General features: G+C 40.5%; 1 protein-coding gene across 3 annotated transcripts in view; it reads left to right on the forward strand.

Annotated features, from left to right (window-relative positions):
• Nucleotides 1–27,682, forward strand: part of ATRNL1 (attractin like 1) — a 501,150-nt gene that overhangs the window by 340,617 nt on the left and 132,851 nt on the right. For all 3 annotated transcript variants that reach the window (XM_028730150.2, XM_028730148.2, XM_028730149.2), the window contains one exon: nt 17,882–17,989. In XM_028730150.2, the coding sequence (XP_028585983.2) occupies nt 17,882–17,989 (108 nt within the window). The remainder of the gene's footprint in view (nt 1–17,881; nt 17,990–27,682) is intronic.

Below are 27,682 nucleotides of genomic sequence, written 5' to 3' on the forward strand. Positions count from 1 at the left end.
TTAAATTATTATAGCTAGGCCTGTACTTTCTGCATTTAATTTCCTTCTGGCTGCATTGTTTACACGAGACCCATGTGTTTATATATACACACAACCTTATGTATCAGAGGAAGTGGAATCTAGTCTTAAGAGACTTTATGCCATAATAAGTTTTTTAAAAAAATTAATCTGCCCATCGGAGCTAACCTCTAGGGACCATGGGGGCTTCAGCCCCCACAATAAAATATTTGAGGGGGCTGAGCTTCACCAAATAGATGGGCATTGCCATTCAAATGCATCATGTGATTGATTATGTGGGGTGGGGTGGGACTTACTTGTCACCCCAATATTTTGTCCAAGTTGGCACCCCTGAATGTGTCATAATGCACTTCATTGGTTTACCTGCAACAGACTAGCATGAACACCTCTCAGTAGGAATAAACCTGCATTCTTGACTTTGGAGTGAAAATTTAAATTCTAAACATTTCTATAAGAAGTTACTGATATAGAATGAAATTATGTACTAAGGTGTTTCTAAAAGAGGCAATCTACTATGATCAGTTTTCTTTAACAAGGTTTTGTAGTGACATGGATCAGTCCCTGAAAGTCTAAAGATCAACTTTCTGTTCTGACACTTCAGAGGGCAATGACTTGCCATGGGACAAATCCAAACACTACTCACGTAAGGGATAACAGAGTTGGGCCAACTTCTCCTTCTGCTGTTATACTACACTCACATGGGCTTGCCGATCAGAAGGTCAGCGTTTCGAATCCTCGCACGGGGTGAGCTCCCATTGCTCAGTCCCAGCTACTGCCAACCTAGCAATTTGAAAGTACGTCAAAGTGCAAGTAGATAAATAGGTACCACTCCAGTGGGAAGGTAAACAGTGTTTCCATGCGCTGCTCTGGTTCGCCAGAAGTGTCTTAGTCATGCTGGCCACATGACCCGGAAGCTGTACGCCGGCTCCCTCGGCCAATAAAGCAAGATGAGCACTGCAACCCCAGAGTCATCCGCGACTGGACCTAATGGTCAGGGGTTCCTTTACCTTTACCTTAGGACAATCCAAGCCCTTTCTAGCTGATATATGTTTGGTGCCTCTTCTTCCAACTAATTACAGCCCAGTTCCAAATTAGCTCTGTTACCAAGAACAATTTACTCAAGAAGTTTGAATATAAATATGCTAAATGTTGGAGCTGTCACCCATACGTTTCATCAAATAGCATTGTGCTCACTGTATTTTAACAGAATATTGGCATACTCAGCTATTGGAGAAGTGCCTGGTTTCTAGCAAGCTCTTTTCCCCCTGGATTGTATCCATTGACCTTGATTCCACAGCATGATTTTTTTGAATACTCTCATTTTCTTCAGTTAGGTCTCTCCTTAATTAATGCTGCCTGGATATTTTCCTTGAGCTGGAATCTCTCTCCCCACCCCCTCTCTTTCTTTTTTCTTTCTCTCTCTCTCTCTCCCTCATCCCATAAGAACGCACTACTGCCATTTCATCTACCTAAGCTGTAAATTGCTTGAGTGGCGTATTCTGCATGATAAGATTGAGCCCTTGTGGGCAAGAGTGACAGAGACTATTGCTGTTACTCACACTGAGCCCTACATGTGTGCCATGTTCAATATGTGCTCATCCCTTAATACGAGACATTGAAGATACTTGAAACCTCAGAGGTAGGAAGCAATCATTAAGCGAACAATTGGGCATCACAGATTTATCCTTGGGTCTCCCACTGTTTTCATAAATGCAATTTTCCTGGAAGAAATCTATTTGAGCATATAGCTCCTCTGTATCCTGGATCATATATCACTATTTTCCTTCTCCACTTCCTTACAGAACACTGTCTTTTTTCTTGATAAATACATGTTAATTAATAAAATAGTTACCAGCTGTGAAAGTGTTTCACAGTCATATAAAATCAACACATGGCAGATTCTGTTCCATTACAAGGAAACAAATTAAATTCTTTTCTCCCTCTGAGTCTAAAGAGGCAGCGATTTTCTACATGGTAGAAGAATGAGAACTATAATTCATCTCCTGGACATTCCAGATAAGTTTCCTGGATTACTGGGAATCGTGGGAACTCTTTGTTTATTCTAATTGTGTTTTGCTGTGGGTTAAACCACAGAGCCTAGGGCTTGCCGATCAGAAGGTCGATGGTTTGAATCCCCGCGATGGTGTGAGCTCCCGTTGCTCAGTCCCTGCTCCTGCCAACCTAGCAGTTCGAAAGCAGGTCAAAGTGCAAGTAGATAAATAGGTACTGCTCCGGCGGGAAGGTAAACGGCATTTCTGTGCGCTGCTCTGGTTCGCCAGAAGTGGCTTAGTCATACTGACCACATGACCCGGAAGCTGTACGCCGGCTCCCGTGGCCAATAAAGCGAGATGAGCACTGCAACCCCAGAGTCGTCCACGACTGGACCTAACGGTCAGGGGTCCCTTTACCCTATACCTTTAACGTTATCCAAGGTAGTTCATAAAGTTGCACAGAAAAAACCAACTATTTAGCAACAAGAAAAAAGGTTGCTGACACTCCTAGGCAAACCATGGAGCCAGTCATTTAACGTTCTTGAGTTGATGGAAATAATTTTGAAAATATGTAATCAAAAACATGTAACATTCCATGCCAGCCTTGGTTTGGTTTGGTTTAGTTTTTGCTTTTGTCTCATGTAGTGCTATTTTTTTGCACTGACAAAAGTCAATAAAAATACTTAAAAAACAAACAAACATAAATGCTTTGTCAAGTCAATAGATCTGCTAACTTGCTATGGCCCCATCTGTGTATACATTTAAAGCAGTATCATACCACTTTAAACAGTTGTCCTGGGAGCTGTAGTTTGTTTAGGGTGCTGAGAGTTGTTAGGAGATCCCCATTCCCCTCACAGAGCTACAGTTACAGAGTGGTTTAACAGTGAATCCCTTTTCCCAGTGAATTCTGGGAATTGTAGCTCTGTAAGAGGAATAGGGACGCGGGTGGTGCTGTAGGGACGTGGGTGGCGCTGTGGGTAAAACCTCAGTGCCTAGGACTTGCCGATCGTATGGTCGGCGGTTCGAATCCCCGCGGCGGGGTGAGCTCCCGTCGTTCGGTCCCAGCTCCTGCCCACCTAGCAGTTTGAAAGCACTCTTAAGTGCAAGTAGATAAATAGGGACCGCTTTATAGAGGGAAGGTAAACGGCATTTCCATGTGCTGCGCTGGTGCTGGCTCGCCAGCTGCAGCTTCGTCATGCTGGCCACGTGACCCGGAAGTGTCTTTGGACGGCGCCGGCTCACAGCCTCTAGAGCGAGATGAGCACGCAACCCTAGAGTCGGACACGACTAGCCCGTACGGGCAGGGGTACCTTTACCTTTAAGAGGAATAGAGTTCTCCTAACAGCTGTTGGTACCCTTAATACATCACAGTTTCTAGGATTCTTTGAGCAAAACCCATGATGGTTTTAAGTGGTACAGTATTGCTTTAAATGTATAGTGCAGATGGGGCCTTAGTTTTAAATACAAGGTAGAATGGTGAAAGCTTCTAAATCCACCAAGCATAACAAAGAAATTTTAGGGTGTTTTTTTTAAGCACCCCATTTGTACAAAGACTCAGTATTAATTTGGTTTTTGCTGTGTTTCAGTTGCAGGACTTTGTGTAGAGGTTGTTGAAATAACCTTTCACAAGGGAGTGGATTTTGCCAATTTTGCCAATTGAATAATGATGAAATCTGCACATGGTTCAATATGTGATGTACCCTTTCACAATGATTTAAATAGTTGCTGTTGCAGTGTATTGAAATGCTCACAGTGAATACCAAATTATAAAAGTCAATTGAGTTACACTGATAGCATTTCATTATATATTGATAAGTAAACGTAAGAGATGGTTTCTAGCAGAATAGATCACTTGTGGCATACAACTGCTGTGCCTGATAAGGGCTTCACTTTAAGGTCTTCAGCTGCAACAACAGGTTCCCTGTCTGATATAAACTACATATAAAACATGACTTGTAGGAGGACAGAAACTACAGGATTGATAAAAAGATGTTTATCGTTCCAGTACCTTAAATGAGGATAGAAGCTATCTGATGAAGCTAGACTTAAGGAACTAATTATGGCTGGAGATTTTGATCCAAAAGGAAGCTGCTCTTGAAAAGGACCATCACTCTTGCTAAGTAAAGCCAAAGAGCTTCCCTTTGACTCTGTCATTGCTACTATTTTGTACTTGGCTGTCCTTTCTGTTGTAAATTAGAATAGATGAAAGCCGTCGAGCTGAGTCTATGATGGAGGCTAATTTGATGTGATATAATTGATGAACTCTAAATTGTTCCACTTTCCCCTCTTAAAACAGTCTGACTGAAGCTCAAAAAGCCAGTTTGATTTACACTGCCGCAATGATAGTGGCCATCCAAGAGAAGACAGGCATTTGTATTTTTTTTTTTTAAAAATGTTTTATCATCTGTGGCCTGTGTTTGCAGATTAAATACTGTGGCAGCCAGAAGAATAGCTCTGTTTCCAACTCATTAAACTCAATTGAGGCAATATTTGAACAAGCAAGGGCAATTTTTAAACCTTAGCCACTGAAGTGATAGAGGGTTCCTTTCCACACCCAGCCCTACTTCCCTGGATTGAATTGCATACTGCAGGACACCTTTGGAAGCACATGGCATGATTATGGTGGTGGGAATAGGATTGTGCCTGCTGATCCTGTCCCTGAGCTCCATGACAGAGCTTCTATGTGCACAAACTCTGTACATCATCTGTACCGTGTAATTTTTGTATGGAGTATGGTTCACATGGTCAGAGCCTATGCACCATTGAGGTGGGACCTTGCACACATTATCCTGACCCCCCCCCCCAGCATGCATTCATCCTGTACAAACAGGTCTGCAGTGTGCAGGGCATGGGCAGCTCCTAAGAGGGTCTGCTTAGGGTGTATTGAGACCAGTCCTAAACCACAGGCAGTGTGAGTATGACACCAGACTTGGACTGTTAAAAAGCATTTCTGTATATGATGTTAGTAGTTCAGATTAGTCTGCTGCATTCTGAAATTATGCAAACAAATATTTAAATATTTTCCTGTGTATATTATTGAACCTGGGTATAATACTAGAACATGCAGTGCAGCCAATATGTTTAGGCTGGATAATTTAGAGTTGTGTTCCCTTCCCCCTGCCTCACTTTTTCGCTACATATATAAGAATTTTGCAGTGTAAGTGTTTTTTACGGCCCTTCTATCCCATACAGAAAATAGCTTCACTAGCTAATAGCAAAATAATCAAATTTTGCTGAATAGATTTTTTTTTTTAAATGCCCTTGATTAAGAAGAAAAGATAAGTGCAGGAGTCAGGTGGGGCTACTGGAAGATTTAAGTACCTCTTGAGAAACCTGTAACATGATTATCATAAGGCTACATAAATGCTCAACATGAACTCCTAGTCTGCTAAAGTGAAAAAGATAACCAGATTAGGTCTCATTTAGCACTACACTTAAGTGAGAAGAAGCCAGAACACTATGGCACCATACTGAATCCCGAGCTTTATATTGATCCCTGTTTCTTTCTTTAGGAGATGAATTCTTAAGGTGAAATAATATCACAAGTAGGAGTTGATATGTTATTTTTGTTCTAAATATCTGCCATTTCTTTCTGAATAACCTTTCACATTTAAAAGCTAACCATGTCCCTCAGGACAGCCATGATCGATCTCATCATATACAGCTGCTTTGGGAGTGGGAGACCCTGGATCAGGGCCACACCATTTCTCCATCAGAAATTTCTTTCTCCTCCCACCTGCTGTCCAAAGCTTCTGCTAACCTCATAGGTTTAAAATACACACACAATATAGGTCAGGCATAGGCAAACTCGGCCCTCCAGATGTTTTGAGACTACAATTCCCATCATCCCTGACCACTGGTCCTGTTAGCTAGGGATGATGGGAGTTGTAGTCCCAAAACAGCTGGAGGGCCGAGTTTGCCTATGCCTGATATAGGTACTACCCCGTTCATCCAACAGGACTAGTAGCAGTGTGTGGTGTGGTGGTCTAGATTATAGATAAGAGAATACTGCAAAGAAACGTTAATCCTCTTTCCCTGCTCTGCTTCTGTGATCCACTTCAGGGCCCTTGCAGCTGTTTTTAAGGTACCGAGTTTTGTTTGGGGTTTAATACTAGGAAATCCAATTTAGACATTCTGAATTGGGCTTAACCAACATATTGGAAGGGATAGCATTCTAGCCCTGCCCCTGCCCCATTGCCCACAACATATTGAATAATGACTCTCTGCAACAAGGGAGCTGCCTCCACTTGTTGTGACTCCCATGAATTTTAGAACCGTGGAAAATAAAGACTCCAAAATAAAGCCTTCGTGAAGGCTTCCTTGCTGCAGAGAGCTGCCATTCAACATGCAGAAGGCAATGGGGAAAGGGAAGTGGGGGCAGGGCTAGTGCTTGTTCCTGTTTTTACCTCCCCATGCATTGTGTTCAGAACACTCAAACAGGGCTTCTTTCATATGTAGATTGCTTTCATTTTCAGGATCAATCTGAAAACATTTGGCAGACTTTTAGGAGGTTCCTAATGTCCTCTGAAACTGATCATGCTCTTGGTTTCCTTGTTGGCAGCTTTGGCATATGTACGTTTCTGATTGAGCCTGGTCCTGACTGAAGCATGAGTGTTACATGGAATGTTGATATGCATGTGGTGTCCATTAATACAAAACTGGCCTGCCTATTTTAGATATGGCAATATATGCCAGATGGTGGCCTCCATGATAATACTGAATTCCAAGATACAGACCCTCCAAGTGTCCCTATTTTTCAGGGACGTCCCTGATTTAGAGAAGCCGTCCCGGTTTCTGATTTGATCCCGGAATGTCCCACTTTTCCCTAGGGTGTCTCTATTTTCATTGGAGAAATGTTTGAGGGTATGGAGTTACCTGATCCCCTGAGCCCTCTGAAAGCAATCCTTTATAGGGAAGTTTTTTTAATGTTTAATGTTTTATTATGTTTTTATATATGTTGGAAGCTGCCCAGAGTGGCTGGGGTAACCCAGTAAGATGTGTGGGGTATAAATAGTAAAATTATCATTATGGAATGGGACGTTCTATTTTCATCAGAAAAAGGTTGGAGGGTATGTAAGATGGTAGTGCTCATGCCTTCCTCCCTCTGTTTTGAGAGAACATGATATAGGCTAAGAGAGAGAGAAAAAAGAAGACCAGATGTAAGATATCTGATGCAGAATTTCAAATTTGGACATTCAGATACTGTAATCTCTAGTTTTACTTTATAATTCTGGATCACTCATGTATGTGTCTTCAGCATACTTTCGCTTTGCATTATAAGCACATAGAACACACTTATGTATTTGGGGAAAGAAACTATATAGCTATAGTTTCCACCATGAATGGAATAATGGCTTTTTGCAATGGAGGGAGAATCACAATTTTATTCTGGAGCCTTCTGTTAGCACTAAGCAAGTGGCGGATTCACATTTTGTTCTTTGAGCAACAACATCCAGTACGCTAAATGTTCCTTGGATCCAGCTACAAATTGACCTTTTCAGTGATCATCCTTTTTCTCTTTTTGATTTGTTCTGGGGAAATTACAAGCACCTGGTATTTGGCTTCCAAAAAGGATACACGTCGAATTGACCTTTTGGTACCATTTGGAGTGGGTTGGGGTGGAAATACAAAAGGGGGTGAAGGACAAGTTTACTCTTTATTTTAAGTGTATCTTAGCTGCTGCCTGTTGGATTATGCCTTGTTTAAATAATCCTCTATATCTTTTTGTCTAAAGTCAGGACACAAAGTACATGAAGCTCTTCACGTGTCTCCCCTGTGGCAAACAGTAGCAGACTCCTCAGATAATGCTTGCTTCAATCCACCTCCTTGCTCAGATATTTTTTAAAGGCATAAGAGAAATGGTCATACTGCAGTCGGTATAGTCTCATATAAACTTTGAACAACTATATGGTACTTTTCCAAGTAAACTGGTAAAAGAATTACCTTGCTTTAAAACTTTCACCAGAGGTAAATCATTTTTGCGTATGTGCTGGGATTTTTTTCAAGTCATTCTTCTGGAAGCTTCACACTCAGACTTCATTTGGCTATAGTGGTTATGAGAATAAACTGCAGCAAGCCCTCAGCTAATATACTTCCTCATCCATTGGTGCCGCCATGAGGAGGAGTTCAGGAACTTTCACTTCAGTTTGGATTAACTGCAGCTTTCTGTGTCGTCCAAACCCAAACAAACCATTTTCACTCTTGAACTAGTTGAAATAAGCCAACTTTGGAGATAGCTCCAACTTCCCATTCCGAATACCTTCTTCTTTGATATTCCTTAAGGAGGCAACATTATTTTGGGGTGGAGGGAATAAAAACTTGATTTAAGTGTCCTGTGGGACAAAGTAGAATGACATTTACCTAAGGTTTGGGCATAACTTCCATTTGAATTCATTAATGAGTCATGGTGTTTCATTAACTAAAATAAATTTGAATTATGACATTAAAAACTTTGAAATTATAGTTATTTAATGGAAATAATATTTCCAAAATTCCATGTTGAACAAAATAAATAATAGGATGGTTTTGACTATAACCCTTACTTAGTTGCTCAGAGGTCCACAAAATTGCAACTTAGTCTCTTCAGATACTACTAAATATTTCACAGCACCCCATAATGTTGTCATCTCTGTATAATACCAGTTGATGTTCAACCAAGGCAAGTTATCAGGCTGAATTATAAATAGTACCCCACTAGAGCTTAAGAAGCTCTCCAAGTTGCCTTTTTCAGTGATAAGAGGTTGGAACCTATTTCAAAGATGTTTGTGAAACTGTTATTTTGTGTTTTTAGTCATAAAATGGAGACCAATTGTTTAAGATAACCTCTTTCTACCTGTAAAATAGGAAATAAAACTGGTGTGTAATTGAATAAGGTGTTCATCATTTGAGAAATGGTTTTTTGAAAGTGTTCTAAAAATCACATATCATAATTTCTGAACTAATAAGAACTTGACAGTACTTTTCTGATGCTGTCATAAATGCCTCACAGCAGACAATATTTAATTATAGAATTTCAGAGATGTGCTATAACTGTAGTTATGTGTGTTAATTACTATCCAGCAGAGACAGGGTGTAGTTTCTGCAAAACAATGAAAATCTGTAATTAAGTATTCTTACCACTACACTGGGATTTACTGGGATTTACTGTGAAGGTTTGGTGTGAGTGTTAGTCATTAGTTGTTATAAAGGCAAATAACAGCCCATCATTATTTACCCAGATCAGAGCTCATCTGTATTTTTAAGGTAGCATTTAAGACTACGTTAAGTTTCTGGGTATATGAACTGAACTATATATCTGTTCCACTTGTGGTTGGATGATTTCCCCCATGTATGGATTTAGGCAATCCTGTGCTGTGACAAATTAGTTGTATGAATAATTTTTCACAAGCACATTCAGGATTGGCCCAATACATTTTGCTACCCAAGCAGCTTGTATCACACAGTCTGAAAGAACTGACCAAAGATCCCAGCTTAATGGATCATCATAGTTGGTTGAGGCAGAACTCTCAGCTGGGATAGCCATGTACTTTGTGTTACAGTCTCCTGTGGGAAGGGCTGTCTGATCTAAGTACTATTTAAAGATAAAGCACCAGAGGAAGGGAGAGTAGCGGCCTTGAAATTGTCAACAGTTAGCACCTAGGTCACCTGGTGAGAGTCTTACCCACTGTAGTAAGATGTATTGTATATTATCATTTCTTGTTGTGTGTGTACACACAAAAAGGAGTGCATTCCTGTACTTTCCCTTTCTTTTAAAGAAAAGATTCAGGACTGGCATAGGAGAATGAAGCTAAGAGATGGGAAGGAAATGCAACTGTTTTCAGCTGTTTTTATGGTGGTATTCCACAATCTGATAAGATGTGTGAGACATCTGTGCATTTCTGGATGGTCATCTTTCACTCTCTTTTCACATTTATTTTGGGGTTCCTAGAGATGGTTTTGTGACAAGTGGTACTGTTTCTATCATGGAAAAGTGGGACAGATTGTGAAAGGGTTTCTTCCTAACTTTTCTCAAGTAATAAACTACACCCCATCACACAATAGCCCCATATTTGCCAGGAGTACCTGCTCTCGCTGCATTTCAGTTGAATCCGTGAGTTTTAATTTTGGGCTGATTTTGTGTCTTCAATATTTTGTCTCTCCTGCTTGTTCTCCCACTCATTCTATGGTTCATTGATTTATAGACACATATATAGGCTGCCATGAGAAAATGTTTGAACTTGGTTTTTCACTTTCAACTTTGCCCTTTCCTAAATTCCTGAATAATTATTTTGTTTATTACTTTACTGTAAGCTCATTCATTAAAGCACCCTGTGCAATTGGAGTTTTCTTTTGAAATACCTTATCCCACAAACCGTTACATTCAATTAGTAAGCATTTCCTCTCATACAAAGCTTATTACAAAACACTGAAGTCTCTTTTTCTCTTTCTGTGCTCTAAATCCCCCTCCTTTCTCCCCAGGCACAATTCTGAATAACAGACAAAAAGAACCAAGTGCTTTTCTTCTGACTGTGTGGTCAGTGGAGAGTTTGCTAGTGGTTGAATCTTTTTTTTTTTTTTAATCGAGTTTCAGTTTTGTAAACCTGCTATAAGTAGTGCATTGTGTCAATGCACAAAGTTATTAAATGTAATGGAGAATTCAAGGTACAAAAGAACTGTGTAAATGAGAGACTTAATGTGATAGAATTTTCTGAACAGCTGATCAGAATTTCAGTGTGTGCAATACTTCTTCTTAAGTAAGACTTAATGCATGTCATCCATTGGAATTTATAATAATGAGCCCTTTGGAAACCTTGTTAGAATTTAAAAGTGGCCACACAGAAGTAGCTAAAATACCTTAAGCTTGCACACACACAAAACCACTTGAGAGAGAGACCAATCATTGTTTCTACTATATTTCAAATGTAATCCAAACAGTAATAGTCATATACTAATTTGAAAATTATGATAGTTGATATTCTCTTATTTAATTTTTTATGCATTTTATTATATAGCTGTATTATTGTTAACTGCTGTGATGTTTCTATGATATAGCAGTATATAAATATGTTTATAAATAATAAGCAATAATAATAATAAGTAAGTGTTGTTGAAAGCTAGCAGATTTTAGCTTAGCGGTTATTTGCTATACACATTGAATATCATGGTATCTTTCTTCTGTAATGTTCAAAAATCTGGAGTGATCATTCACATTCTTAAATTACCTAGTTTCCAACTTGCCACATATTTTACTGCTTCATATTTAAGGAAAATCAGCTCCTGTGCTTCCTCATATAGTTAACTTGAAACTGAAGTGGTTTTGGAATAAAAACAGAATGAAAAACATTGGAAAAGACATAGCCATCTACTTTGAGAGATTCTAGATCTCTATACAGTTAGAATAAGGAGACATTTCCAATAACTATCACCATCATTGTTAAGAGTTCTATTGTACAGAAATTGAAACTGTCTCCTTGAGACATGTAACTAGTATGCAAACACTTTTGACAAGTTTCCAAGCAAGGGTTCAGAAACTATTTATTATTTATTTAAGATAATACTATTCAACCTTTCTATCTTAAAAGAAGATTCGCAAAACAGGTTTCAGGTTAAAACAAAACACATAAATTGAAATTTTAAAAATCAAATGTGTTAAAAAGAAAGCAAATTTATAGAACAACAGAATAAACAGTCTGCAACTGGACTGAAATTCCGGTAAACAGTAGCAGTACACAACAGAGCAGTATGCTTCCAGAAAAGCAGCAAAAACAAATATTGTAATTCAGTGAAGCCATGAACAAAGATATGTGCTTCTATTTGGCACCTAAAATGTAGGGCCTGGTCAACATCTCCGAGGAGGTAGTTCTATAACTAGGCAACCCCCCCCCCCCCGATTTCAATCAAACTAACCCCTGAAGGCAGAAGTACCCAGTGAAGAGTATCTGCAGAGGAACTTTATGAGTGAGCTGGTTCAAGGAGTAGGTAGTTCTTCAAATTCCCAAATCCCAAGCCATAAATAGATGTAATGTTCAGAAAGGAGCACTTTGAATTATAGCCGGAATCACACAGAAAGCCAGTGAATATGTTTTTATAGGAGCCCAAATTTTTCCACATAGCTAGTGCCAGTCAATAATCTAGATGCCGTGTTTTTCACAAATTTAAATTTTTAAGTAGTCATCATCAAAAGCAACTCCTCAAAGAGGAGAGCAAGAACAACTCCTGAAAGATATGATGCTACAGCTATTGGTCCTGGAAGCTGCCTTGATATATGTCAAATCATTGGTCCATCTATCTCAGTACTGTCTACACTCTACACTGATGGTAATGCCTCTCCAGGAGGAATTTGATCTTTCAGACAGGAGTCTTCCCCAGCTCTACATGGAGATGCATGGGATTGGACATGTTACCTTTCTCATGAAAAGCAAATTCCCCAGTAAACTACAGCACTTTTACTTTTCCTATCCTTCACCTGCCCAAGGTTGTCCAAGACGTTCTCTGTTCTAAGTAAAAAAACTGCAGAAATGAATCTAGATAATCAAAGTCATCTGAGAGTGCTCCCACTCCATGGGGGGAAACACACTCAGGTAAGGCTAAAGAAAGAAGTAAAATAAGTTTCAATCATCTAATAATAATATTTTATTGCATAATTGCTTTGAATTCTGGGGTGACAAGCCATGGTCTTCAAATTACTAAAATCACTAGGAATACTTGGGCAGGGTATAAGTAAGCAAGAATTACATAATCAGATGTAGCTGTATAATTGTGCACCCATCTCTAAATGTGGGTTATTTGAGCTAATAATTCAGAGAAGGCAGAGTCTGACTATTTCTCAGGAAATCATGCCATTTAATTTGAATCATTGTGAGTGCATCTGCCCATTATCATATTTGGGAATAAATGTAAAACATGTCCAGTAAGACTTTAGTTTGAGTGATCTCTGATTTCAGTGACATTTTGAATGAGCTCATGCAACTGCTTTGAGTGCTTCTGGCAATGCAGTGGGTCATCGTTGTATGACAAGAACTTACCTTATTATGGTAAATTCATAACTTGCTTTCTTATTCTTCACTTCTCTAAAAGTAAATGTGGGCCACTGAGGATAAGAAATAAAAATTGAACTATGTACCTGATTCACTAACATTGAAGACAATAATGTTGTGCTTTCTACCTCACCTAAGTTAAAAATAAAATAAAATTCTTGGTACAGGGCCTAAGAATTTCCTGGAAATGGGTGGGCTTAAAAAAAATATCTTGGCAGTATCCTTCTTGATCATTTATACTCTTAATCCAAACAAACATTCAGAAGAGTCCTGGAACTCATCTCCTAGCATACTTAAGTTTTGTGTGTGTGAAATTAGTGAAGCTGAACATTCAAAACCAATGAGCTATATATGATGGGGCTATGAAGCACAGGGGAAAAAAATACCTCAGGATTTTTTTAGCTGGTCTAGAGCTAAGTAACAAAATTCTAGGGGCCAAACTTGAACCATCAAAGCTTTCCATCCAGATTATCTAGCTACCATTTGCTGGCTACTTGTTCTAGAGGAAATGTACTTTAAAGCTTCTTTAGGTGTGAAATATTGCATACAACTGATCCTGTGCAATTATTGCTCTCACAGGGCTCCTGCAACCTGTCTAAAGTAACATCAGTTTAAAGTCTCAGGCCAGGGCTGGCCCAATATATCATGTCACCTGTGGAAAAAGACACAATGCTTCTGTCCTTCCTCATTCCATGTATAGGACTGGCCACTGAATCTTGTTTCTACACTGAGGATGGATAACATCATTCAGTGCATTTGAAGGAAGTGAGCTAGTTTAGGGAGTACGTGAGATACCAGTGGTGCACACATTTCTAATATCCAACAGAAGGTAATGGTCAGGGTGGTCTCAGAAGGAATGGCTGGGGGTGAGGGCTGCTGCTCCCAGCACCTACCATCTGATGCAATTGTCTCACTGCTTAATGGTAGTGTCAGCCTCTTCTTGGGTTAACAAAGGCTGTCTAATCTAATTTGCTTTTAGAGTTTACCATGGAGTCTCTGTTGCTTTTGTAGAATTGTGGCCCGCATATATCTAGCTCTTGTAACCAGATGGCAGTTACGTTTGAGTGGCACATCTAGCATTCTTTATTGGTTTAAACCAGGGGTCAGCAAACTTTTTCAGCAGGGGGCTGGTCCACTGTCCCTCAGACCTTGGGGGGGGGGCAGACTATATAACCCATAGATGCATTTTAAATAGAAGCACACCAGCCAGGCCCCACAAATAATCCAGAGATGCATTTTAAATAAAAGGACACATTCAACGTAAAAACACACTGATTCCTGGGCCGTCCATGGGCTGGATTTAGCAGATGATTGAGCCGGATCCAGCCCCCGGGCCTTAGTTTGCCTACCCGTGTTTTAAACAGAGAACAAAGGGAAGGGTATGGTTGTCTCAGGGCTAGCCCAACAAAAAGAAGCGTGTTTCTCCCCATGTCAGGGAAGAAGGGGTGACTGAAGATTTACTACAGGAACAAGGAGGGAATAAATATGTTGGGAACAGTAGGGTGTGTGAATCAAATCAACCTTACCCGATGGTTGAAGTGGGAATCACCCATGGGGAAGAAAGGGGCCTGCTCTGAATCATGGCAGGCAGGTGCATAACCACAGAATGCTCTTGAGCATCTTGCCCAGAAATGAGATATTCACAATTGAATTGTAGTTCTCAGGGATCTCAGGATCCAGGAAGAGCCTCTTAAGCAAGGGGGTGCACCCTCACCTTCTTCAGGGCAGCCAGAACAACTCTCTCCTGCAGTGAACCCACTCAGTCAATCCTGTCTGGTCAGATTTTATCAGCCATGATGGGCAAGGATCAAGAAGACACTTTGTTGCCCTCAAGCATCTTGTCCAAATCATCAGGCTTCATTTTGTTGAAACTGATCCCATACAATCTGAGCAGCTGGTTGCTCTGGGCAGTTCTGATTTTTTCCTAACAAAGGTGTTGAGGTCAGTACAAAAGCTTTACAATCCCGGCAAAATCCTTTGAGGAACTTCTGTAGAGTCAATGCTATATCAGTGCTCTGGAGGGATTGTGAGGGAATTCAAAGGGCAGGTGCCAGCCACAGCTACCTGAATTTCAGCAGGGAAAGGAGGGCCAGGCCTGGGTGGCAGTAGCTGGTATGTGGGGTCAGCAGCAGGGTAGACAGTGGACCCTTCTGAGATGTCATGCAATCAACAACTTCCCAACAGTGCCTTCCTTAATGCCAAGTCTCCTACTTCCTCTTATATTCAAAGCATGTGTTGTTGGATACACGGTGAAAAGAACAGTCAAATAATATCTTCTTCACCAGCATACTCCTGATTTATTATTATTTTTTGTATTGTATTGTTATTTTCATGTAGTAGCATTTTCTCTGAAGGGGCAGGCAGAGTTTTGCTACCCTGCTTTCAGCCCTTAAATTACTCCTAAGAAGCTACCAGAGTATTGAACAGAGTATAGTGCATATGCTTCTCACAGAGCATCTAAGTGTCTAATGTGCCCAATTTCTGATTTACTTTTGGATAAAAGCATTGTTTTGCCAATGCAACTAGCAAATGGTTTTCTACTCTGCATATCTTGTATGTATGGGAAAAGCCTGTGAATAAACATTGCACTAGCCGACGTGATCTATGATTATAGAAATCGGATTTTGTTTTGAGTATCATTCCCCTTATATCATGATTGCATGGTTTTTTATATTTTCATTTTGAAGCTGTGTTCTTTTATTCACAAAGGAAACCCCACATTTGAAATACAAATGTGAAAGTAAGATGATTGAAAAACGTTACCAGATGTACTTGCTGCATTGTCGTAGCCCTTAAATCAAAAGCCTTAAGTAACAAGGTGTCATGAGGAATTTGCTTGCATACCCTTTATTATCTCAAAGGGAATTTTATGTAGAGAATGTTAGAGTACTAGCTGAATTTACATTGAAGGGGCCTTCTGAAGCATTGATGAAAAATTCTAAGGAACTTACTGTGAAAACAGTATTAAAAGAAATTGTATTACATGATTTTGTGTTAAGAGCCGAGTTGTAAGTAGCTATTGTGTTGGAGCAGGGAACCAGGAATGAGAGGTCAAGGCAAGAGTCAGAGCTGGGAAGGGCTACTGTTGCCCAGAAACAGCCTAATCAGCAAATCTTTATAGCACTTCTTGTTGAGGAGAGCCAGTGAACAGTCATTCCAGTGCTCGGAACCTGTTGCTTTCCATGCAGCTATATAAGCTTATGCCTCAGTGGCTCAATACACTGGGTTACCCAGAGGTTCCTGGTTCTAGTCCTGACAGCTCTTGATTTCTGTTCCTTCTAGGTACCATGATATTTTTTTTCATGTAAAGAAGCAAGCAAGCAATGAAACTTACTTGATAATTAATTTGATTTAAATATTTAATGTTGCTTTTATTCATTTCATACATCCAGGGAAGAAAGATTTGTATTATTTAGTGCCGCTCACCATTTTTATTTGTTCAGGTTTAATTAGTATTATTGTTAGAGACTGAGGGGGGAAATATAAATTAGCTTATGAGAATGTGACTGTGGCTCACTGAACATTGGCATGACGTCAGTGGGCTTTCTATGCAACCTGAGCATAATGTAGGTCTTCAGGTTCCTCAGTTACATTGGCACCAGGTCTCTAATGCTCAGACATTATTCTTCATGTTTAAGTAATAAGGGAAGGGACTGCATATAAACTGCAGACACTGTCACTAATAACTCCATCTGGTTTCAGTACAAGTGCATGGGGAATCTAAAGGCTGACAGTGTTTGTTCTTGGCACAGGTTCATTGAGTTTGTCTCTTGATCAGACTTCAGATGAAAATTTCTTGCCACCATTTCTTCATGTTCCTTAAAGAAATCCTCTATGTGTGTAATAAAGAGGGGGGCTGGGCTGGGCTTGACAGTTACTTGGAGTACTAAGGGAAAGCATAATTTATATACCCTTGTTCCAACCTTTGTGAAAATATACAAATAGTCATCACAAGGTACATGTGTGGTATAGGGGTTCACCCTGAAACATTAACAAGGAGGTAGTAATTTTTAAGTCAGCTGACCTTCTTGTACCAGTATTCAAGATTTGCAGTACAGGCAGACGCTGATAATACAGTTTTAGCAAAAGATAGCTAAAGAAAGAAAGTGGCATCCTTTATCAAGGCTGAGGATGAACTGAATTCAAGCAACCATTCACAATACTCACTAAAACCTGGTTTGGATTGCCATGGAAATTCCTTAGTTTTGCAAAGTAAAGGAATTAGTGGGAATGGGATTGTTTGCACCATAATCCAGTTAGACCCTGGAAAAGCGGTGGTATGTTGTATGTCCAGCCATGTGACCATGTAAGAACATACTTCCCTGGGCCTCTGGGACCTTTTCGCATGTCTGGAGACCACGAAACTCCACTTAAGATAAACCTGGTATACAGTGGTGCCTCGCAAGACGAAATTAATTCGTTCCGCGAGTTTTGTCGTCTTGCGATTTTTTTCGTCTTGCGAAGCACGGTGTCGGGAAAGTTTTGGAAAAGCTTCAAAAATCACCAAAGTCTTTAAAAACCTCAAAAAAGGCTACCACATCGCGTTCTATGAGTTGCTCCTCGAAGTCAAGTCGCAACTGTATTAACGGTGTTAAGAAAAAGGAAACAAACTTGCAAGACGTTTCCGTCTTGCAAAGCAAGCCCATAGGGAAAATCGTCTTGCGAAGCAGCTCAAAAAACAAAAAAACCCTTTCGTCTAGTGAGTTTTTTGTCTTGCGAGGCATTCGTCTTGCGAGGTACCACTGTATATTGTTCGGAAATGTCAGTTGTCATTACTGGATAAATGTTAAGTGAATTCAGCTACTGAGCATCATATTTTGAAGTTATTTCATTGAAACCTCTTTTTCCTTCCATCAGCAACTTATGCGGGAGCGGCAGCAGATGGCCAGCCGTCCCTTTGCTTCTGTGGACGTAGCACTTGAAGTAGGAGCTGAGCAAACAGACTTTCTACGAGGGCCATTAGAGGTAAGAACTGTGGTGCGGATGGGGGACCATTTCAATTTGCATACTGATAATGCTAGTCTCATCTGCATCTGCTTCTGAAACCAAGAAGAGTGTGATTACCCGGAGCTGACAAGTCGTAGCTACATATGTTGTGCCGTTTTTGAGGCTCGTCGTTTCAGTAGCATGACATGAGCAGTAACAAAAGCCACTGGAGAATCTATTAGCTGAGGTTGGAGTGACAATCTGCTCACCTGGCAGCCCTTTCTTGGTGGATAAGAGCTGAAAGAGTTTAAGATGCACATATTAAACAAGCCTCAAATGTAGTCCTCTGAGTACATAGTGCCCCCTAGTTAATGGTTCACATCTATCTTAATTAACTGAGATTGCTCTTTAAAATGAGCTTTGTGTTACATTTCATTATTCTGCTTTTATTTGAGAGGCTTGGAGAGTACTGTCTACAGAGTATGTTGTCGTTTGTGACTAATGGCTACATTACGGCATTTTTATTGTAAAGGCAGTACTTCTGAAAGAGAAATTATAATATGCTAAGCAGTGGGATGCTGTATTGGAATAGTGTAATAATGCATGAAATAGATTCTGGAAGAGTCACCTAAAAATAAAAAAGAACTACAAATAGAGGATGATAATGACTAATCTAATTAGGACTCTCTTTTTATTCAGTCATATTCATATATTTCTATACCTTTATTTACAGTATTTTGTTTATGAACTGTATCTTTTCTAGAACACAAACAGCTCTAGAATTCTCCCAAATTATCAATTAGCTTTCGCTATTTCCAGTTTTTCTTAATCTAAGTTTTGTCTTGATTGTCTCAGTACCCTCTTTCCAGGAGGGAAAAAAGGAACCTAAGTCCCCACTCCCAGATAATTATAAAAACCTCAGGGTACCATCCCATGCTCAGATAAATGGCCATAGAGCTCAATAAGCTATAAAGGAGTGGTGATAAATTTGTTCATATCCCTTTTCTTTTTCATTAAAAATAGTTTAGTTCAGTCTCTATTTTAAATAAACAAATAAATGTCACAAAGTGATGCAGGCATGGGTTGTGGAGGTGTTTGTTATCAGGACTGCAGTTCCTGGGGAGAGGAGGCTTATCCTTCCCTCCCTTGAAGTCCTCAATATTGGTCTCTGCACAATTACAATGCTTAATAATAATAATAATAATAATAATCCTCATAGCTGTTTGGGGGATTTGTTTTTCTTTGGGGAGAGGATCTCAACTGGAGAAGGAAGCAATATATATATATCCCCTTCCACGTGCTGTGTTGCCAATAACAGTTGCATGTTGTGACTGCAATTAAGAAAAAACAGAGATTTAACTGCATACTATGCATTGAATGTAGGGACGCGGGTGGCGCTGTGGTCTAAACCACTGAGCCTAGGGCTTGCTGATCAGGTCAGCAGTTTGAATCCCCGGTATGGGGTGAGCTCCCATTGTTCGTTCCCAGCTCCTGCCCACCTAGCAGTTCAAAAGCACGTCAGAGTGCAAGTAGATAAATAGGTACCGCTCCGGCGGGAAGGTAAACTGCAATTCTGTGCGCTGCTCTGGTTCACCAGAAGCAGCTTGGTCATGCTGGCCACATGACCCGGAAGCTGTACGCCGGCTCCCTCGGCCAATAAAACGAGATGAGCGCCGCAACCCCAGAGTCGTCCGCAACTGGACCTAAGGTCAGGGGTCCCTTTACCTTTTATGCATTGAATGTACCATTTAACCCTGCATTGACCCTAATATAGGATTATTATTACCCATTACAACCGTACAATTGCAACTGGTGTGTTAGCAATGGAGTGGGGTTGCAAATGTTTTTTTGTTTCAGTACTGAAGAACTGTGCAGTCCAACATAGAGTGATACCTCTGTAAAGAAACTTAGATTTCCTGCAACCAGTTATTTCCAACAGCATATTCATTGCAATATAACAGGATTTCATGGAAATGCCTTTATAAGTACTTAGCTGAGATGCTGCTACTGTATACCAGGCTCATTATAATCCCAAAGACCAGCTCTTGTTGAGTTTTCAGTCCTTCTAATAAACAGAAAGTGATGACAATATTTATTTCTGCCATAATTTGAGTATTTTCAAAGCAGAGTGCATTAAAACAATCAGTCTTGCCAAATAAGCTGTGCTAGATTGTGACCAGGGAATGCAGCTGTCAACATCAACACCCCCATCTTCAGCTGTCTGGTGAATTTCCCTTTTGGAGAGAAACAAAGAGAGGCTCCGAGCTATTCAGGATGATGACTCAACAGCTGCATACAAAACTAAAGTTTATGTAATTAATCTGGAAAGCAATATTGTTATGCTCTATTTGGGTGGGAAGGGACAGGGTGGGTGGTGGGAGCACAGGCTTGTGGGTTGTTTACTTACAGCTTATATAATTAAACTTTAGAAGTAAACATCAAAATTTAATTGCTGCCATTTTCTATGACATGTTTTATTTAGAAACAACTGTGGAAGCTGAAATATTTTAATTATATTTTTGAGTTCTTATTAGGGTTTCTTCCTCCTTTATTTCTCCTATAATTGTACTCTGATGTTAGTACTCACTCCTTGGATATGTTCAGCCTAGCCTTATTAACATATACGAGGGACGCGGGTGGTGCTGTGGGTAAAAGCCTCAGCGCCTAGGGCTTGCCGATCAAAAGGTCAGCGGTTCGAATCCCCGCGGCGGGGTGCGCTCCCGCTGCTCGGTCCCAGCGCCTGCCAACCTAGCAGTTCGAAAGCACCCCCGGGTGCAAGTAGATAAATAGGGACCGCTTACCAGCGGGAAGGTAAACGGCGTTTCCGTGTGCTGCGCTGGCTCGCCAGATGCAGCTTTGTCACGCTGGCCACGTGACCCGGAAGTGTCTCCGGACAACGCTGGCCCCCGGCCTCTTGAGTGAGATGGGCGCACAACCCCAGAGTCTGTCAAGACTGGCCCGTACGGGCAGGGGTACCTTTACCTTTACCTTTACCTATTAACATATACACAGTCTGGATACTATTCAGTTTTTCCCCACTAGAGGATTGCAATCTGCAGCAAAAAGGTGCATTGCCCTGAATATTAAAGTAATATGGTGCAATGTATTGATTGGCGTGTGGTATCTGCAGCATAGAGTTCAATACAAAGGATGAGCCTTGTCTTATAAAATTAAATTACAGGTCTTTTTGAACTTACAAAAGGAAAGTACAGTGGTACCTCGGGTTAAGTATTTAATTCGTTCCAGAGGTCCGTTCTTAACCTGAAACTGTTCTTAACCTGAAGCATCACTTTAGCTAATGGGGCCTCCCACTGCCACCACGCCACCAGAGCACAATTTCTGTTCTCATCCTGAAGCAAAGTTCTTAACCTGAGGTACTATTTCTGGGTTAGCGGAGTCTGTAACCTGAAGCGTATGTAACCTGAAGCGTAAGTAACCCAAGGTGCCACTGTAATAAAAATTACATTAAATAGTCACAGTTCTCCTTAGCCCTATAGTTGTATTCTAGTTATTTTACTGAAGAGGGTACGATGAAAGTAGGCTATTTCCATGCTATCCCATTTTTAGATTTACTACAGTTACAGTATGATTTATTGGAAACTATCTAACTCCATCCCTTTAATGAGATTTGCAAGGAAGAGGAGGCCATGGCATTATCTTAATTGTGTTTGTTTTAACAACCACTGCAATCTTGCATGTGTTTTGTATTTGTTAGGTGGCATCAGTTGACATAGCATTCCGAATGTTGACTATATTTTGAAACAACATGGAACTTTCATGTGATTATCTTTCCCAAGAGACTGTAGAAGTATTTGCATGTAGGACTTGCATTGTTGAAATAAAACCCCCCACTTACAGCATTAGTACAGTTGCAAGTTAAGTTCACTTCAACCTCTTTCTCCGACCTTATTTTGTCAAATTTGATTCAAGGATAATTTGGATCAGGTATCAAGTCGTGCCACTTTTTTATTGACACTGTAATAACTCTGTCACTTCCAGTGATGTTATATTGACTGTGGGTTGTTTAGACAAAACATAATGTCAGAGTAGCTATTACCTACAGTACTATAGGTCTTCTACTTGGTTTGTTAGTGAAAATGCTGCACATTAATATTGCTTCTGACATACATAATGTTGTGAGTTTCCACACTGATGGATGTTTTATTTGCATTTAATGCTGATTGTCAGGTACCGTTCCTTTATTTCTGGTGTGATGATATACATTCAGTGTTCACTTTTTGGATATTACCTTAGGGTAGGAAGCCAGCATAATTTACGCTGCCTGACGTTAAACCAGCATAAAGTACGCAAGACACAAACCGTGTTCAGGAGCAAGGCCAACTGATTCTGCCCAAGTCTGGCAGTGAGAAAAGAAGCCTTTAAATAGAGTTAGACTTGCACCACTCTTTTTGCTAGTTTAAGTACTTGTTGGTTTACATGGACTCATGACTGAGCTGAACAGAGTGAGGATTTTGCATAAGATTTAGCAGAGTGAGGATTTTGCATTTTCAACATGACTTATGCTGGCCTCAGCTGAACCAGCTTCAGGTGGAATGAGGGACTTCCACTAGCATATCTCTGGCTGAGCCATGGTTCGGGAGGCAACCAGATGCTTGGCTGATTGACTGACTGATTGATTTTAAAACAGTATATTTTACTATGACCACTTAACCCACCAACTAAAAGAAGAAATGCATCATTGAAAAAAAGGTCAAATATTTGCTTAACGTTTGTACTATGCCTGCTAATACACATGTATAGGTGCATGTTTATCAACAATCAGCCACCGTGTATAAGATGGAGTTGAGGAATGGATGCTTGCTGGGTCCAGGACGGGGCAGTGGCATCATCAAGCTGTCAGGGGTGGCAGATGCAGGTCTGCAACTGCCACCATCCTGGTCCCAGCAAGTGACAGCACTGCCACAGTCACATGATTCTTTATATTTAAACTAGAATTGGTCCAGACAGCCCTTCTAATACAGGATGGTTTCACTGGACAGTGCTTCAAACAGAGAAGCATCTTCTGTAAAGCAGGACACATGATCACTGGGCTCTCCTGCCTCTTGTTTCATTTGCTAATTATGAGGTCGAAGCTCAGTCGGTTGAGTATGAGACTCTTAGTCATGGGTTCGAGCCCTACATTGGGCCGAAGATTCCTGCATTGCAGGGTTTTGGACTTGATGACACTTGTGGTCCCTTCCAACTCTACATGGCTTTTTTTCAGGGAAGCCTTGCATATATGTAGTTGTGATCGGTTCAGAAATCTGTGAGCTTAAATAGCCTTCAGAAACTCAGACCTCAGACAGCCAGTGGCGGAGCTTCATGCTCCAGCACCGGGGGGCGGAGAACAGGTGGGGCAGGGCTGGTACGCATCCTGGGGCAGGGTGCACCACCCACAGGGGCGGGGTGCACGTCCTGGGGCAGGGTGCGCCAACTGCGGGGGCGTGGCGCCTAGCGTGGCGGGGGGCAGCCGCGATGGCACCCCACCAGGATCACGCTGCAGGGGGTGGTGCACTCCCCCTGCACTCCTCTTCCTCCGCCAGTGCAGACAGCTTGGGGGTTAAAGTAGCAGTGTGCCCCTCAATTAGAGGATATGTCTCCAACTGGTGCTGGTACTATTATATTTGCCTGCTTTTGTTGTGCTATAGAAGTATTTATATTTTTCCCACTTTCAGTAGCTGTGCATTCCTACTCAGCACATTCCAAGACCTTACTTGTGTGGTATATTTCCTTGTATATATTTAAAATACACTTATTTGAATGATCTAGGTCCCAGTGAGATTTGAGGTTATTCTGCAAAGCTGTATAAATAAATCCACACCCCACCCCGTTAATAAAAGCAGTTATAACAATTTTTAGAAGTCTGTATTGTCAGGAAGCTTGAGCCCAAGCTTCAGTTCTGTTGGCTGCCATTGTGCCATTGGTGGCTGCTAAGAATTCAGGGTGATTTATTTAAAGTACAATACAATCCAGTGCTTGAGCTTTGTGCGTTCAGGTAATTGAAGTTTATACTAACAAGCGAGTTTTCTGTTTTCCCTTGCTAATAAAGTGGGAGGACTTTTTAACTTGCTTTGCAAACCAACATCATTTTTTTCCTGGGCTCATATTCCTGCTTAATTTAAATAATTTAATGAGCAATTTTAAAATCTGCAACCCAAGCATACTTGATTATTTTATACAAAATGAAACTGGTATGTGTGCTTCATCAGCAGTACACTTCTTTTACCCCTCTCTGTTAGCAAAAGTTCTGCAGAAACTGGGAGTGCATTATTTCAACCTCTTCCTCACAGGTCATCTCATTGATCTGTTTCACAGACCCTTTTTACTTCCATTTCTCTCCTGTGTGGAAGGCTACATTTGTTGCCAAATTGACTTCACAGAAAAGCATAGCATATTTTACTGTTAAGATACAATCATGTCACATGATCTTAATATTATAATGCCGCATAAACTTGGAAGTATGCACATTTCTGGTCACTGTACCTCAAAAGGGTATTGTAGAACGGACAAAAGTACAGAAAAATGGGACCAAATTAATAGTTGGAGCAACTCCCCTACAATGACAATTTACACCATTTAGGGCTTTTTAATTTGGAGTGAGTAAAGTGGTCGTGACAGAACTGCAGAAAATTATAAATGGTGTGGAGAAAGCGGATAGAAAGGATGACACTAAGTGTCATCCAGAGAAGCTAAAAGCTGGGAGATTCTGGACAAACAAAAAGAGGCACTTCACATAGCAGTTCTTATATTGTTCTAAAAAAACTGGAAGCTTTTGCTAGCAACTGATCTTCACTCTCATTTTTTTTGGGGGGGGGCAGGAAGACTAAGAGCTCTGATTACTCCATTTCTGATTCTTTCTCTCTCTCTCTTTTTCCACACTGCCCCCTTACAGGGTGGTTTTTCCCCCAGAATTCTCATGGCTCCACTTGTGTGATCAGCTTTTAAAACGTCACCGTCTAGTGAAGTGTCAGTTTTGTTGCTGATTTACAATGCTTCCCCAACAAAGCCCATCCTTTGATCATTCATGCTACCACAATCCATTAGTCTCTCCACTGTGGTGCGACATCAATAGGTGTGACACCAATTTTGTGGTGAAACTAATATTTTGGTGATTCCATCCCACGACTAAGTTTTCCCTATCCTTGTCCCCTCTTCCTTTCATTGTCTCTACCATAGTTTCTAATGTCCATACTAGCATTATATCTACTCTTCATTGTCTATCCCGTGAATGCTATTCTTTCTATTCTTGGATTATTTCTTGGAGTTCTATTTATTCCTTCCTCAGTCTGTACTAGAGTGACCATAAATGTGTAGCCTCATGCCATTCTTGCCCCAGGAAATGGAAGATTGTATCAGCCCATTTTCTTTCATTTTTCTAGCTTTCTTCTTTCTCCAAATCCAATTCCAAATTGCTTTTCTACCTTTCTGCATCTCCACTGATTTGCTCCACACTTTGACCTCAAAACATACAATATCAACCTCTTACTCACCCCACCCCACCCCATCTCTTCATCCAGTATGTTTTTCTCTAACTTGTCAGAACTCTGTGTAGCTAGAAATTGCCCTTCCACTCAGGCTGCCTCATTTATCTGGAAAACGTTTTGTCTCTCAGGCTATTGAATCTCTTCATTTGAGATATTGCCTCAAGACCTTTCTTTTTTCCTTAGCTAATGGCAGGTTCTTTCTGAAAAAACATTTTGTGATACCTCGATGAAGGATGTTATTTTCAGAAAAAGATATTCTGTCGCTTTTATATCAAGGCACAATACCTGCCTCAAAGGAAAACAGAATTCTGGTTTACTCTCAGTAGTGCTTCTTTCTGTAGGAAAGAAAATCCTATAAATCTTGCTGCATGTTTACCGTATTTTCAGATTCATTGGTCTTGTAATATTTCTAATTCTGCAACTATTAAACACAAATCTATATTTTGACTCGAATCCCCCAATGCTATAGCTAAACATACACACATACAGGCTGAACTTGGACATGGTCTAGATACAGTACACATTTGTCATAGGTTGTTTTTTGATTTTTTTTAAGCTTTTCTGTTCTTTATCCAATAGGTAAATAGAATAAAAGACTTAGCATTGAGTTCAGGCAGAAATATTTCAGCTCAACCATGCTTTTGCTTCTTCAGCATACAGCATATCTTTGCCCAGGGAGGCTCGCCTGATGCCAGCATTGTATATTTTTATGCAGCAGGCAAATGCTTTCTTTTATAACTAGGCCTGTAGCCTCTAATTGTCTCTGGCCTTATAAAAGTGGGTGGAATGTTTTTTATTGTATATATTTTTTCCATTGGTTTTAATGTAATGGGTTGGTTGGTTTATAACTTGCTTTTGTTTGCTTGAGCAACAAATTCAACCACAACAACAATAATAATAATAGTCATGTCCAGGAAGAGTTGACTTTATACATACCGTATTTTTCGCTCTATAAGACGCACACACTTTTCCCCTCCTAAAAAGTAAGGGGAAATGTGTGTGCGTCTTATGGAGCGAATGCAGGCTGCACAGCTAGCGCTGAAGCCAGGAGAGCAAGAGGGATCGGTGCGCACCGATCCCTCTTGCTCTCCTGGCTTCAGGGATAGCCACGCAAAGCCTGTTGAGAGGGAAAGCTGTGCAGCGCCCCTTCAGCAAAGTGGGAGGAGAAACGGAGACCCTTCCGTTTCTCCTCCCGCTTTGCTGGAGAGGCGCTGCACAGAGAGGGAGAGAATATTTTTCTTCTTGTTCTCCTCTAAAACTAGGTGCATCTTATAGAGCAAAAATACAGTACCTTTGACTACCCACAACTCTTTCTCACAGAGGATAGTGCTGTTTTGTTTTGTTTTCTCCCAGGTTGAGTAGTTTTTCATGTATTCTTGTGGCTTGGGCATATATGTCTCTTAACTTTTCATTATTTTCTATTATGCTAAGCCTATGGTTTTATTTTCGAAATGCTCAAATCGATATTTTTCTTTCCACAGTATTAACTAAGTATACAACACTAATCATACTCAGAGTAGACCCATTGACTCAAGTCTATTTAAATCCTATTAACATTGTACTGTGTATCACCCTAAGAATGAAATAAAATACAGTGGTACCTCGGGTTAAGTACTTAATTCGTTCTGGAGGTCCGTTCTTAACCTGAAACTGTTCTTAACCTGAAGCACCACTTTAGCTAATGGGGCCTCCTGCTGCTGCCACGCCGCCGGAGCACAATTTCTGTTCTCATCCTGAAGCAAAGTTCTTAACCCGAGGTAACATTTCTGGGTTAGCGGAGTCTGTAACCTGAAGCGTCTGTAACCTGAAGCGTATGTATCCCGAGGTACGACTTTAGAGCAAAGACAAAAGAATTGAGGTTTAAAGCCAAATCCAGAGTAAATAATAATAAAAAAAGACTTAAGAACTATATTTATCTTTTAAACATGGCTTGTCCAGCATTTTGGAAACCATTTACTTAGAAGCAATTTTAAAGAGTTTGCTGAGAGCATATTCACACATTAATTCCTCACACATTCCCACCCCAGATTCTCTCTAGGAAGAGACTGAGAGTTGGCCTTGAGCTTATCCTGATTTATTTGTGCCCTTCCATGTTATCCTTGAAAGTAAAGGTAGGAAGCCCCTCTGAATATATAAACACAGGACCTGAACCTAGGAGGTTGCACTCTGCGTGATGAGGCGCACAGTGAATATGCACATCATTTCTCCCTGTGGGGAATCTGAATGGGAAAATTTAATGGGGGAAACT

Source organism: Podarcis muralis, chromosome 6 (assembly GCF_964188315.1).
Source record: "Podarcis muralis chromosome 6, rPodMur119.hap1.1, whole genome shotgun sequence".
Classification (NCBI taxonomy): Eukaryota; Metazoa; Chordata; class Lepidosauria; order Squamata; family Lacertidae; genus Podarcis; species Podarcis muralis.